The 13,826-nt window shown below is 41.8% G+C and overlaps 1 protein-coding gene across 2 annotated transcripts in view; it reads left to right on the forward strand.

Annotated features, from left to right (window-relative positions):
• LOC120063242 (transcription factor 7-like 1-B) overlaps positions 1 to 8,716 on the forward strand; it is a 53,323-nt gene extending 44,607 nt beyond the window's left edge. Inside the window, exons 5-12 of one of the 2 annotated variants that reach the window (XM_039013486.1) lie at positions 1,817 to 1,952; positions 2,181 to 2,283; positions 3,035 to 3,118; positions 6,111 to 6,257; positions 6,508 to 6,670; positions 6,785 to 6,892; positions 7,137 to 7,188; positions 7,829 to 8,716. In XM_039013486.1, coding sequence (XP_038869414.1) covers positions 1,817 to 1,952; positions 2,181 to 2,283; positions 3,035 to 3,118; positions 6,111 to 6,257; positions 6,508 to 6,670; positions 6,785 to 6,892; positions 7,137 to 7,188; positions 7,829 to 8,304 — 1,269 coding nt within the window. In that variant the 3' untranslated portion in view covers positions 8,305 to 8,716. The remainder of the gene's footprint in view (positions 1 to 1,816; positions 1,953 to 2,180; positions 2,284 to 3,034; positions 3,119 to 6,110; positions 6,258 to 6,507; positions 6,671 to 6,784; positions 6,893 to 7,136; positions 7,189 to 7,828) is intronic. The other variant, XM_039013487.1, reaches the window with a different exon arrangement.
• Positions 8,717 to 13,826: the final 5,110 nt, after the last annotated feature.

The raw sequence follows: 13,826 nt of genomic DNA on the forward strand, positions 1-13,826 counted from the left end.
GCATTTGGAAATTGCTCCCAAGGATGAACCAGACTTGTGGAGGTATACAATTTTTTTTCTGAGGTCTTGGCTGATTTCTTTTGATTTTTCCATGATGTCAAACAAAGTGTACGTAAACTTCTGACTCACTGGAATTGTGATACAGTGAATTGTAAGTGAAATAATCTGTCTGTAAACAATTGTTGGAAACATTACTTGTGTCATGCACAAAGGAGATGTCCTAACCGACTTGCCAAAACTATAGTTTGTTAACAAGAAATTTGTGGAGTGGTTGAAAAACTAGTTTTAATGACTCCAACCAGGTGTGTGTGGTATGCATGTATTATCATCATACGTACGCAATCCTATAATATGAAAGCTTTATCCATGTATCATGGGCTTATTGTTTATTTACACCTATTATGTACTTTACCTTTTACAAGGCTTTGCATCTGCAATTTCCTCATCACAACTGACATTAGTGAAATTAAAGCAGGCTTTGGAAGCAGGAGAAACACGTTTGTTAAGACTTAAAAAGGGGGAGAGGTTGGAACTGCTTTAAAAAAGGGCAGAAAAAGCATGCCTGATATTTGGAACAATTCTAAGCAGCATGAAGTAAGAGAGAGCGTACAGTCGTTTCAATGCAAACCTTGTTCCATCCTGGACCTCGTTGGTTAGACGAGAGGTTGAGAAGGGGGTTGGGAGGGATACTGAAGAAAGGTTAGGTTGGAGGAACAAGACTCCTTTCTCCCCCCCCCCCCACCCCTGGCCCTCCCATGTGACGAGTTGGGCCAACAAGCGTTTCATTGAGCAGGGCAGCCAGAGGAAATAACTGTGAGGCCGAACGCTGCCTAATGAAAGTAGAGACGCTGGTTATTATTATTATTATCATCGTCCTCCTGGCTGTCCTGGCCAGGTCCGCTAGCTAGCTGCACTAAAGTCAGGGGATATCGAGTTTCTCTGCCACCACACAGCTCTGTTAAAATAGCTGAAATAACAATGAGTCTACTCCAACAAAATCAAAGTTCTTTAACTCCTTGAAGTGTATGTATACCCCACCTCCCATTGTGATTGATGCTGTATTGTGAGTGCTTTAGTGTATAGGATTTGATTCCCTTAGACTAGATTGATAGATCTAGTACCAGTGTACTCAAACCATATCAATTAGGAACTAAAAACACTGTTCAGGGTTAATGTCATCCTACATGGATCAATGAAGAACTGAATAGTGTGCTGGTGAGTTTGCGGCTTGAGATTAGGGATTAGCCATGTGTATGGGAACTGAGCTACCAACAGTACTGGGGGCTTGTGTTGGTGTAACTTTTGGATCTTGGGCCCTGTTGTTTTGCCTGTTGGGCTGAACAAACAGTTCTCTCCTCTACTTAATGGCCGTAATGGTGTTGGTATGCATCTGCAGGCTTTCACTGTGTCTTGGTGGGGATCCAGATTGCATCATAGGGCCTGTCACACACACAGCCACAGCCTGCATTGTTTACCAGGGAGGGTGGCAGGCAGACAGACAGACAGACAGGCAGGCAGCATTCTCAGGCATAGGGACTCACCTTTACCCACATGACTACCAACAACATACGTCATGACCTTCATGCCAACTGAGTCCATGGTGGATTTGGAACAGTTTGCATTAGGATGCAGAGGGCTATGCATGTTGGTCATACATGTCAAGCATCGGGCACAACAAATGTCAGACTTATGAATGAGCCTGTTTCTGTTTGAGTCTTTTGAGACCCAGGGAGACTATTAAACCCTTGGTCTATCTAGTCCTCTCTCTCTCTGGTGTCTAAAGCCCCTCTGTGTGTTCCTCTCGTCTTTCCTACAGTCCAACAAGGTCCCAGTGGTGCAGCATGCTCACCACGTCCACCCGCTGACCCCCCTCATCACCTACAGCAATGAACATTTCTCCCCCGGAACCCCTCCCTCACACCTCTCCCCGGAGATCCTTGACCCAAAGACCGGTACACACACACACACACACACACACACACACACACACACACACACACACACACACACACACACACACACACACACACACACACACACACACCTCAGTGCATGCATTACATGGCTTGCATTAAACTTAAACTGCAGTCTATATAGCTATTCATTTCTTAGAGAAAATGACCTTGACTGTGACTTTAAATGATCTATTGCTTCAACTGTCCCCTCTGTGTTCCCTTCAGGCATTCCTCGGACTCCCCATCCATCAGAGCTCTCTCCGTACTACCCCCTGTCTCCAGGTGCAGTGGGACAGATCCCTCACCCTCTGGGATGGCTGGTGCCACAGTGAGTAACACACAGCATTAAATAGAACAGTATTATATACATATTTATGCACTGGCATACCATACACCCTTGCAGCCCCCACAAGGGGGGGGGGGGGGCCTACGGGTTCTGGGGGCCCCAACCACAAAAACACCCTTCTCCTCAGATAGCATACGAACATGTCATAAGCCATGGCAAGAAATGTTTAAAATGACAGGGGGAAAAAAATATAATAATCTCAGCCTCATGGCAAAATGTGTAGAATAGTAGGAAATGAGCTATTAAAATGCTAAATGCTCTCAGCCTCATTGCAAAATATGTAGAATAACATGAGATTTGCTATAAAACTGCACATTTTCCTCTCTGCCCCATGGCAATATGCCATGTATCTGTGGAGTAACCCACATCCTCCTAACTCATAGACATGGAGAATAGTTTTGTTGAAGTGTATTTATCTCAAAGTACAGTCCTAACCTGGTATAGTATAGGAGAAACCTTGAATACAGTATAATATGTACAGTATTTGTCAAACTTTGCGGTATAGACATGTTCTGATGCAATTTTGATAATAAAACAATGGCATATTTTAGATATTTAGGATACATTCTTCACATTCTATGGGTTTTGCTATGGGTCTTGTAACCAATTTGAACGGTGCTTTTCCGCAAGCAGGGGATTGCAGTTGAGTGCTGGATTAGTGCTGGTGCGTTATCTGACAGCTGTGTCTGATCCTCTTCTCACTGGTGCCTTCCTCTACTCCTCTGATTCTCAGGCAGGGCCAGCACATGTACTCTATCCCTCCGGGGGGGTTCCGGCACCCCTATCCCACCCTCGCAATGAATGCATCCATGTCCAGGTGAGTGGATCGCTTTGCTCTTTGTCACCCAGTCTCACCAACCCCTAACCATCCCCAAAAAGAGACCAATATCAACCAATAATACAACCAATATATAATATGTGGTTGTATTACATTCTGTAGTCATGTTTATGATGTTCTCATTGCTGAGTTTATAAGTCTTAGGACAGGGGTATCCAACCGTGGATAGCCAGTGGGTAGGGACTACAAAGGAATAGGGGTGCTAAGTCTTCTAAAAACTAGCTCAGCCTTCCTTCCAAAGGGAAAGTGAACAGATTATTGGCATTCAGAACCCTATGCTGTAGACAGCACTGTCTTTTCTCTGTGAGCTATACTACCCTGGCCAGGCCAATGTTCTCAGTTGATCTGCTACACATACACACACAAAGATGAAAGGGCTGAGAATCGATTAAGACAAATCAAAGCTCATCTGAACCGACAACTCCCATCTGATTGAACTTTCTGCCCGACTGTCAAAATTTGAAAGATTTGTAGCGAGCCTTCCGGTGTTAGTATGGGATGAAATATTCATCAGGGTCTCTGTATGATCAATAGTACTCTCAGCTCCTGCCACAGTGTTACAAAGTTAGTCTTGCCGTCTGCCCCACCTGAACAAGGCTTGTTCATGTAATATTTGACAGTTTTGTCATAAATATATGATAATACTGTATGTACAGTGCCTTGCAAAAGTATTCATCCCCCTTGGCGTTTTTCCAATTTTGTTGCATTACAACCTGTAATTTAAATGGATTTTTATTTGGATTTCATGTAATGGACATACACAAAATAGTCCAAATTGGTCAAGTGAAATGAAAAAAATAACATGTTTTATAAAAATAAAAAACGGGAGAGTGGTGCGTGCATATGTATTCACCCCCTTTGCCATGAAGCCCCTAAATAAGATCTGGTACAACCAATTACCTTCAGAAGTCACATACTTAGTTAGATTGCACACAGGTGGACTTTATTTAAGTGTCACATGATCTGTCACATGATCTCAGTGTATATATACACCTGTTCTGAAAGGTCTGCAACACCACTAAGCAAGAGGCACCGCCAAGCAAGCAGCACCAGGAAGACCAAGGAGCTCTCCAAATAGGTCAGGGACAAAGTTGTGGAGAAGTACAGATCAGGGTTGGGTTATGAAAAATATCTGAAACTTTGAACATCCCACGGAGCACCATTAAATCCATAATTAAAAAATGGAAAGAATATGGCACCACAACAAACCTGCCAAGAGAGGGCCGCCCATCAACTCACAGACCAGGCAAGGAGGGCATTAATCAGAGAGGCAACAAAGAGACCAAAGATAACCCTGAAGGAGCTGCAAAGCTCCATAGCGAAGATTGGAGTATCTGTCCATAGGACCACTTTAAGCCGTACACTCCACAGAGCTGAGCTTTATGGAAGAGTGGCCAGAAAAAAATAAGCAAACATGTTTGGTGTTTGCCAAAAGGCATGTGGGAGACTCCCCAAACATATGGAAGAAGGTACTCTGGTCAGATGAGACTAAAATTGAGCTTTTTGGCCATCAAGGAAAATGCTATGTCTGGCGCAAACCAAACACCTCTCATCACCCCGAGAACACCATCCCCACAGTGAAGCATGGTGGTGGCAGCATCATGCTGTGGGGATGTTTTTCATCGGCAGGGACTGGGAAACTGGTCAGAATTGAAGGAATGATGGATGGTGCTAAATACAGGGAAATTCTTGAGGGGAAACCTGTTTCAGTCTTCCAGAGATTTGAGACTGGGATGGAGGTTCACCTTCCAGCAGGACAATGACCCTAAGCATACTGCTAGAGCAACACTTGAATGGTTTAAGGGGAACCATTTAAATGTCTTGGAATGGCCTAGTCAAAGCCCAGACCTCAATCCAATTGAGAATCTGTGGTATGTCTTAAAGATTGCTGTACACCAGCGGAACCCATCCAACTTGAAGGAGCTGGTGCAGTTTTGCCTTGAAGAATGGGCAAAAATCCCAGTGGCTAGATGTGCCAAGCTTATAGAGACATACCCCAAGAGACTTGCAGCTGTAATTGCTGAAAAAGGTGGCTCTACAAAGTATTGACTTTGTGGGGGTGAATAGTTACAAATACTTTGCATCTTCAAAGTGGTAGGCATGTTGTGTAAATCAAATGATACAACCCCCCCAAAATCAATTTTAATTCCAGGTTGTAAGGCAACAAAATAGGAAAAATGCCACGTGGGGTTGAATACTTTTGCAAGCCACTGTATTTGATGTTCTACTGTTTTATATTTTCCTTTTCCTCAGCTAGATTTTTAGGGGATGCTGGGATGGTAATGGTGGAAGAGCCCCCTCTTTTATGTATGATATGATAGTTTAAGTAGAAAGATATTGGAGAGATTAAAGTGTACACCCAATTACGAATGGGGTGTCCTCAATTTGACGTGCTACTGCTAAGTAACCTTTTTTATACCAAGAAAAGCATCTGGACACACTCACATGAAGTACAAGGTTATAGTGTATTTTGGACTTTCATAGACCATATCTGTCTGTTAAATTTTGAGATTTTTATGAAGCATTAAAGGATTTTTCTTTCATGTATTTAACAAGAATGTGTGGCAGAGGAGCATGGAACTTAATTTCCCCCTTTGTCCATGTACAATGTACCATTGTGTTAGCTGTTGGAAAATGAGAGTGGTGCTATCTGAAGGTGTTCTGTTCTGGTAGCTGGAAGAAAGACCCTGCATGGTTTTGAACACGGGAAGCAGTGGTTTCCGGTGTCAGGTCCCCTCTGTCACCATGGTTACCATACACTTCACTTTTCTCCAGGCATGGTTGGATAAAGGGGCTTTTGAAAAAGCCTTTATTTGAACAAAAAAAAAGAAATATGTAGCTCATTGTGGACATTACTTTAGTCTAGACTCCAGACAAACAGTCGACTTGACAGGTCAGACCGAAAGAGTGTGTAAGAAGTTTGTTGAAAGTTTGTTAACCGTTAGGGTTGTGTTGTCTTTGTTGTTTCCAGCTTGGTGTCCAGCCGTTTCTCCCCCCACATGATGCCCCACCACCCCCACGGCATGCACCAGACTGGCATCCCTCATCCTGCTATCGTATCACCAGCCATCAAGCAGGAGCCAAACACTCATGACCACATGAGCCCCTCTATGCATTCGTAAGGACCAATAACTGAGATTCTTCACATTTACTTTTATCCAAACATATAAACACTTTATTTACTCTTACTAAAATTGGCTGTTGACTGAGTGTCCCGTCTCTATTCATAATTCCATTTAGAGGGCCAGGATTCTAGAGCATCCTGTTTCTTTGTAAGAGGTCAGCCAGGTCTTCTGGAAGGGAATCGGACCTCATACACAAGGAGGACTATTTTAAGTGACATTTGCAATGTGTATTTTGTGTCTCAGCAGAAAGTCTCCTGGCCCGGCGAAGAAGGAGGAGGACAAGAAGCCCCACATCAAGAAGCCTCTGAATGCCTTCATGCTGTACATGAAGGAGATGAGGGCCAAGGTGGTGGCTGAGTGCACCCTGAAGGAGAGCGCTGCCATCAACCAGATACTGGGCCGAAGGGTGAGCACAGCACACTGCCTGACCACACACACACACCACAGTTTGTAGGTGTGTTTGTGTAAATTCTGTACATGCTTTGGCTAGTTCTGACTTTTGTCATGTTTGTGTTCACAGTGGCACTCACTATCGAGAGAAGAGCAAGCCAAATACTATGAGCTGGCAAGGAAAGAGAGGCAACTCCACTCCCAACTCTACCCAGGCTGGTCAGCACGAGATAACTATGTGAGTAGGACTTTTTCCCATGGATCTTTCAACAAGGGAGGGAAATGTGGGTTACGTAAGTAAGCGCCTCATTTCCAGTTGGTTAAAAAATAATTCCATATATAGTGTATTTGTAATGATCTACAAGACTGTTGTTCTCAGACACTGAAGTTGTTTGATGTAGTGTTGAAGCATGTTCCTTTCATTTTGATAGTAACCTGTTTTTTTTCTGACTACCGGTACATTGTTTTGTTTATCTGTGCAGGGAAAGCGGAAAAAGAGGAAGAGAGATAATAAGCCAGACTCAACACCGGAGGGTAAGGGGTCCTTTTCTCTCTCTGTTTTTCTTGGACCTATCCTCTCTATTTAGGGCAGAAAGAACTCCATCTATAGGCCTGTGTGAAATAGTGCTGCTAGCTACACTTGGCTTGCCACTAACTCCTTCTAACTAACTCCTCTCTTCCCTCTATACTTTCACAAGCAGCATATGAAGTTCAGTGCTAATTGTGACGTTGAGGCAGGTATGTCTGCTGTTATGAACCAGTAAGGCTGAACTGCAGGACACTGCTCTCCACTCCACCCGCAGTGGTCTGGTCTGTTGCAGCACAGCAGTCAAACCTCATTTACATGCAGGCATTTAATGTGTTATCGACATAAAAAGTGTATGTCTTTCACCCTATCTTTTTAGTTTCTAAAAACCTATGCCATTTAGTTGTGCATTTCACCCCTTGCGGTAGTGTTCTTTTTTTAAGTACTTTTTTTTTTATACATTAATTCAAAGTAAAAAAATTGTCCCAGACCTTTTGGTTTTCCATGTTCTGTACATTGTTTGTGAATGTTTTGTATTTTTGGCCAACTATCATGTATGCAAGGGAGCTGGCACTGTTGAAGGACTTAACAGATTATAGGCTTATTTAACAGCAATATTGACAAAGCCCCCTCCTTTTGTTTCTCCAGACTTCTCAATCAGTAACAAGAAGCAGTGTGTACAATACCTGCCCTCAGAGAAAATGTGTGACAGCCCTGCCTCGTCTCACGGCAGCATGCTGGATTCTCCAGCCACACCCTCTGCAGCTCTGGCCTCCCCGGCCGCTCCCGCCGCCACACACTCAGAGCAGGCCCAGCCCTTGTCCCTCACCACCAAACCAGAAGGACGCCTGCACCACCATTTCCTAACTGGCAAACCCTCTGGATCTGCTTCATCTTCGTCATCTTCATCCTCTTCCTCCTCCTCTTCCCACCCAAGCATCTCCATCCCTATTGGTACTTCAGGCAGCCACTCCACACCCATTCTCTCTCGGCCAATCCCCTTCAGCTCCCTGCACCACTCAATGCTCTCACCGCCCTCTCCTTTCCATCAAGCAGCCCTACATTCCCATCATGCCCTCTTCCAGTCACAGCCCCTCTCCTTGGTAACCAAATCGTCTGACTAAATCTACAAAAGCAATTCTTTGTTTCTCTCTTTTATTGTGCTGTATATTGCTTTTACTTTTCAAAAAATAGATATTAGAACTTTTTTTAAATGATGAAAAGGAATAAATATTATTGGTCAATATTTGATCCCATCCTTTTCTACTCCTCTCCAATGAAACAAAATGTATTTTTTGTAAAGTTTACTGCAGAACAGGTTTCTTTTTTTGGTGCATTTATCCAATAAACTACTTGTATAAAAGAAAAGAAAAAGGAACAAAAAACACCCTCTCCTTTTAGCCAAAACATTATTAATGTTAGTATTGAGTTTGATTTATAGTTCTGGACAATAATTTCAGTCCTTGCAAATACACCTTTTAAATTCCCAAGAGTGTGACTTTCTTTTGACATGTTAAATAAACCTTTGAGATTGTTTTTTAGAAATGCCTGTTTCTCTTTTCTTTCATCACTGCCTGATCACGCACATTCATTTGAATATATATGAATCAATAACATAATTTTGACGACATATACATTTTGAAGCAATTAACATATTTCCTACAGGTTCAAACCTGTAAATACAGGTACAGATGCTAACTTGGAAGGAGACTATTTGCTGGGAGTTTAAGTACTCCATCAGCTGATGATAAGTTCTGACATTCTTCAAGATAAATATTGGTAGTGGTCATTCATCTTGTATTTCTGTCAATTTAGTTGTTTATAATGGATATCATGACGATAGTGGGGGAAGAATCACTAGTTAATCTTTAATTGGGTGAATTTAGGCTAATCACACCGGAAAATGAAAAGCCGTGCCAAGCTAACAAAATTTGAAGCCAACAAAAATAAAAAAAATTAATAGGCATCTGTTCCTTCCTGGAATGTAGAGTCCCATAACAACGACAAAAAAGCAGGTCAGACTCGTCCCCAGCACACCAAACCCGTTTCGCTCTCTCCCTGTTTTACTGCATTTTTTTCACCATTTGGCACAGTGCTGAGGCTTTAATTAACTCTGAGGTATTGGGATGTAGCCCCTGGGACCTCATTAGGCAATTCAATTAGTGAAAAATACACAAGGTAGGTTACAGTTTTTGGTGGCTTTGGACATGGAGAGCAGTGCCAGGGATGGACCAATTAGCCTCTAGCTGGGGGACTGGCACATTGAAGTTCCTTCACCCTGTGACTATGTTTTAGACCTTACCTTACCCACACTTCTTATAAAGAAGGGCGAGAGCAGAGCTACTGTGACTGTAGATTGTCATTGAAATGCCCATCCATGTAATTGGCAGTTTGGTCATTCAAAAAAACAAATAGAAGTAAGCAATTAGTTGATGCATTGTATTCCTGCAACATCCAGATGTTAGGAGACTGACCTGCCTTCCAAACCCACCGCTCTGTGGGTTCCCCAGGGCCCAGTGTAGCCCCTTCTGAGTCTGACAGTAACAATGGTTAACCACATGCATACTCTCATCTGCTTACCATGCTCAGTATCCTTATCAGCTCTTATAGAGAGGCTGTGAACATACACATTAGCCTAATTAGGATGGAGCAGAGTCAAAATGAGTTTTATTCAAATGTTTTATGTATGCAGCCAATACCAATAGCTGTCATTCATTAGTATTTTCCATAAGCCATAACTTGAACCATTTCCTCAACACGCTGTACAATGCCCTCAGACAAGGGCGTCTCTCTCTCAGACTGGGTTCTTTATGGTCTGAACCACAAGCAACAGACTGTGCCTTTTTTGCCCTGCGGTGAGATACTGAGCTGTCAGTCTCCCAGCAATGTTTTAACCAATCATTAGCTATAATAAGTCTCTGCTTGTTTGCCTCTCCTTCTTACCTCATCCCAGGCAGAGGCCGTGGTCTCTGATGCCATGTCTGCCTGCCCTCAAGCTGCTTCCCCTATCCGTCACTGAAATTACAGGTAATGAGTTGTAAAACACAGCCAGTGAAACTGGCTCCTCAAGGCTACAGATCTATTGTAATGTTGCATTCTCCTTAGACAGTAACAAATTATGAAACTGAGAGACTCCAGGTGAATAACTTAAAATGTTGCACACTGGCTATTCCAGGCTGGCTTCAAGCCATCTAATAACTGTCAATGAATTTCAGTCAATATCGACCATTGCATAATTGTTTCAAAATTATCACAGGAATACAACTGCACAATTTGTGATGAGGCAATAGTGTTAGTTGTTTTGGTGTTTCATATGTAGCTGCAATGTGTACAATTCATATTTGAACAAATCCTCTCCTATTTGTTTCCTCATACTGCACATATAGGATACAACATTTAATTTTCTTGATATTTGTATTTTAAGTTTTATTTGCACAACATTGTGGAGTCTGAATTGTTTATCCAATAATAAATGTAGTATTTGGTTGCTCTACTAGACATCTTCCATGTAAGCACAATGTCAGATTTAATACATGTTAATTTTTCTCATTAAATTCTTGCAGTCTCTTGCCAAGGTTATTTTTTGGGCCCTCCTTTGATCGCAAATGAATTCCAGGTTAACCCTTTGATATTTCAAATGCATGATGTGGAGACATTGCATAGACACATCTCCACCGTAGAGACACAATAAGTCCCCAATTAGACAGAGGAGTTAATATGATTCCTCTCAGGTTAGAATATCAGTGGTTCATTCTTAGAGATAAATCATACTATGGGATTATAGAGAAAAATCTATTTGGTTTGGCATGCAGGAGACAATGTAACATCCTGTTGTTATATGCTGGTAGCATGCTGTCAAAAGGACATCAAATCCTAGGAGTGGCCTATAGGCTACAAGGAGTTAGGTCTAGCTAGCATGTATGAGCCATAATAACAGAAGTCAGGTTGAGTAAGTAATCAGTGCCATTCTACATGGACAGTCTGGGAGTCTGAGACAGAGCTGCAAAACACACAATTAGTGTAGTCTCAATTTCAATTGTGTTATTGTCCACAGCCAGAACAAACAGAGGCTACCATATTGTCAACTAAAGTAATACATTATACAAAGGGTTTACATATACAGTAAAACTTACTTTAGAACAGTCTGTATTGTAAACTTTCTGTATTTATCCCCCATCCACATCGACAGGGCTGCAGTGGAGCGGGTCGACAGCTTTAAGTTTCTCAGTGTCCAAATCACTAAGGACTTAAAATGGTCCACACACATGCTCATAGTTGTGAAGAAGACGCGACAGCATCTCTTTGCCCTTAGGAGGTTGAAAAGGTTTGGCACTGGCCTTCAAATCCTCAAAAAGTTCTACAGCTGCACCATTGAGAGCATCTTGACTGGCTGTGTCACTGCTTGGTATGGCAACAGCACCGCCCTCAATCGTATGGCACTACAGAGAGTGATGCGGACAGCCCAGTAGATCACTGGGGCCGGGCTCCCTGCCACCCAGGACTCTATATAAGGCGGTGTGAAAAGAAGGCCCGGAAATCGTTAGACTCCAGCCACCCAAGCAATATACTGTTCTCTCTGCTTCCGCACAGCAAGAGGTACCGGTGCATCAAGTCTGACACCAACAGGCTACTGAACAGCTTCTATCCCCAAGCAATAAGACTGCTAAATAGCTAACAAAATGGCTACATGGACTGAGTTGACCATTGTATTTTATTTTTGCACTGTCTCTATGCACTCTCTCACACACGCACGCACGCGCGCACGCGCGCACGCACGCACGCACACACACACACACACTGTGTATCATATATTCTAATCCCTGCAAATACTTTATTTTATTTCTTGTGCGTTTTTGTTCTACCTTATATTATTTTTAGTAGTACATTTATATTGATTAATGCATTGTTGGGTTTAGAGCTTGCAAGAAAAGCATTTCACTGTACTTGAAATTAAAAGTTGAACCTTATCCAATCACGCCTCCTTTTTCCTTTGTCATCATTATCTTGGTGCTCCTATCGATAGATACAGGATGTTGGAAGTGTCTGGAAGGTTCCAGTGTATGTGCTTTTACCCTGCTTTCCCAACGTGATATTAATTGATTGTATCCCCAACGTTCAATGAGTTTGACAAGACTCAGCTGGCACTTCTATGAAGACAGGTATCGCTGGCTGTGAGCAGAAGAACCCCCTGCTTAATGTATTATTCATACCCATTTGACCTTAAAGAAGGCAATGCAAATAGAACTCAAGAATGAGAGTGATCATCTGAATTTCTAAATGTCAAACACCGTAATTAAGACACATTCATTACAAGAATCCACAGGTCTCTCATTTCCAGCTGAGATGTCAAATACCTCTCATTAACATTTGGATGATTATCATGTCTCCCAAAATCTCAGGTTATGTGCTCCAACAAATTGCAATTTATTTGATTTTGCACTTATGGAAATACATTTATTTGGTTGTACCTGGGAGGATCTAGAGCTTTCTATCACACAAATTGACAAAACACATTGCAAACAGCTCCATGGTAGTAGTCAGACTCCAGTGAATCCATCAGCATTTGCATAGGAATGTGTTCACAGTAAGATCGTTCACAACACTGTAGCCAGGCATGGATACCAATGTCATTCAATATAAGAAAAAAGGCCTTTACTTATTAAAAACAATGGATTTCTTAAACCAAACCACCTTGAAGGATAACAACATGTTCCTTATGGGATTTGAACCAACAAAAGTTTGGTCTGTAAACAGCTTTCGTTAGATATTAGCTCCAAACTGGCCTTTCTTGTATACAGATTGTGACAGGTTCTTGCAACTAACAGGCCTATTCTGATGGGAAATGTATCACAAAGGTAATATAAATCCAGTTGATGTTGAATTAAAAGTGCAACAGTGATACAGTGTGTTTTTCACAGCTGTGGAGAATGACTCAAATGAAGCATTCTGTTAATCCAATTGTATTAATGTTCCTATTTTTAAATATTAAATGCCCCCCCAAAATGTAGGCGTCTGTGGAAATATGAACCTATAATTCATCGGATTTGGTATGCAAATCTATTCCCGGCATTTAGTAGCCTATGATATATAACGTTACATTAGGCTACATTATGAATGGAATAGCGGTCATACAATATCAAATGAAATATAGAACGTATAGTTTCCTACGTTTTACCCTGTCGTACAAAAGCATACAAATTGGATGAGTTACTTTGCATACCTCTTGGAAGACATATAGTATATACGTCTTTCTCTGAGACCAGGTTGTTTGTTGCTTCATAACAAGCTAGGAGAATTCCAGGGAAAATTTACATTGGTGGTTAGGAGCACTAACAACCTGGTCTCAGAGCATTTTGTTTTATTCTGTATAATCCATTTAGTATGATATGTTACGTGTATGATATGTATTAATTTGGATATGATATATTATGGATTACAATTTGTATTATATGTTATAAATTTGAAAAACTTACAATATGTTATGATTTTGCAGAATGTATGATATGTTACGAATTCTAGCTAGGTGGCTAACTTTAACTAGCTGGCTAACATTAGCTAGGCTAGGGGTTAGGGTTAAGTTTAGGAGTTAGGTTAAAGGGTTAAGGTTAGGGGAAGGGTTAAGGTTAGCTAAAAAGGTTAAGATTAG

This window comes from Salvelinus namaycush, chromosome 18, assembly GCF_016432855.1.
Source record: "Salvelinus namaycush isolate Seneca chromosome 18, SaNama_1.0, whole genome shotgun sequence".
In the NCBI taxonomy this organism is placed as follows: Eukaryota; Metazoa; Chordata; class Actinopteri; order Salmoniformes; family Salmonidae; genus Salvelinus; species Salvelinus namaycush.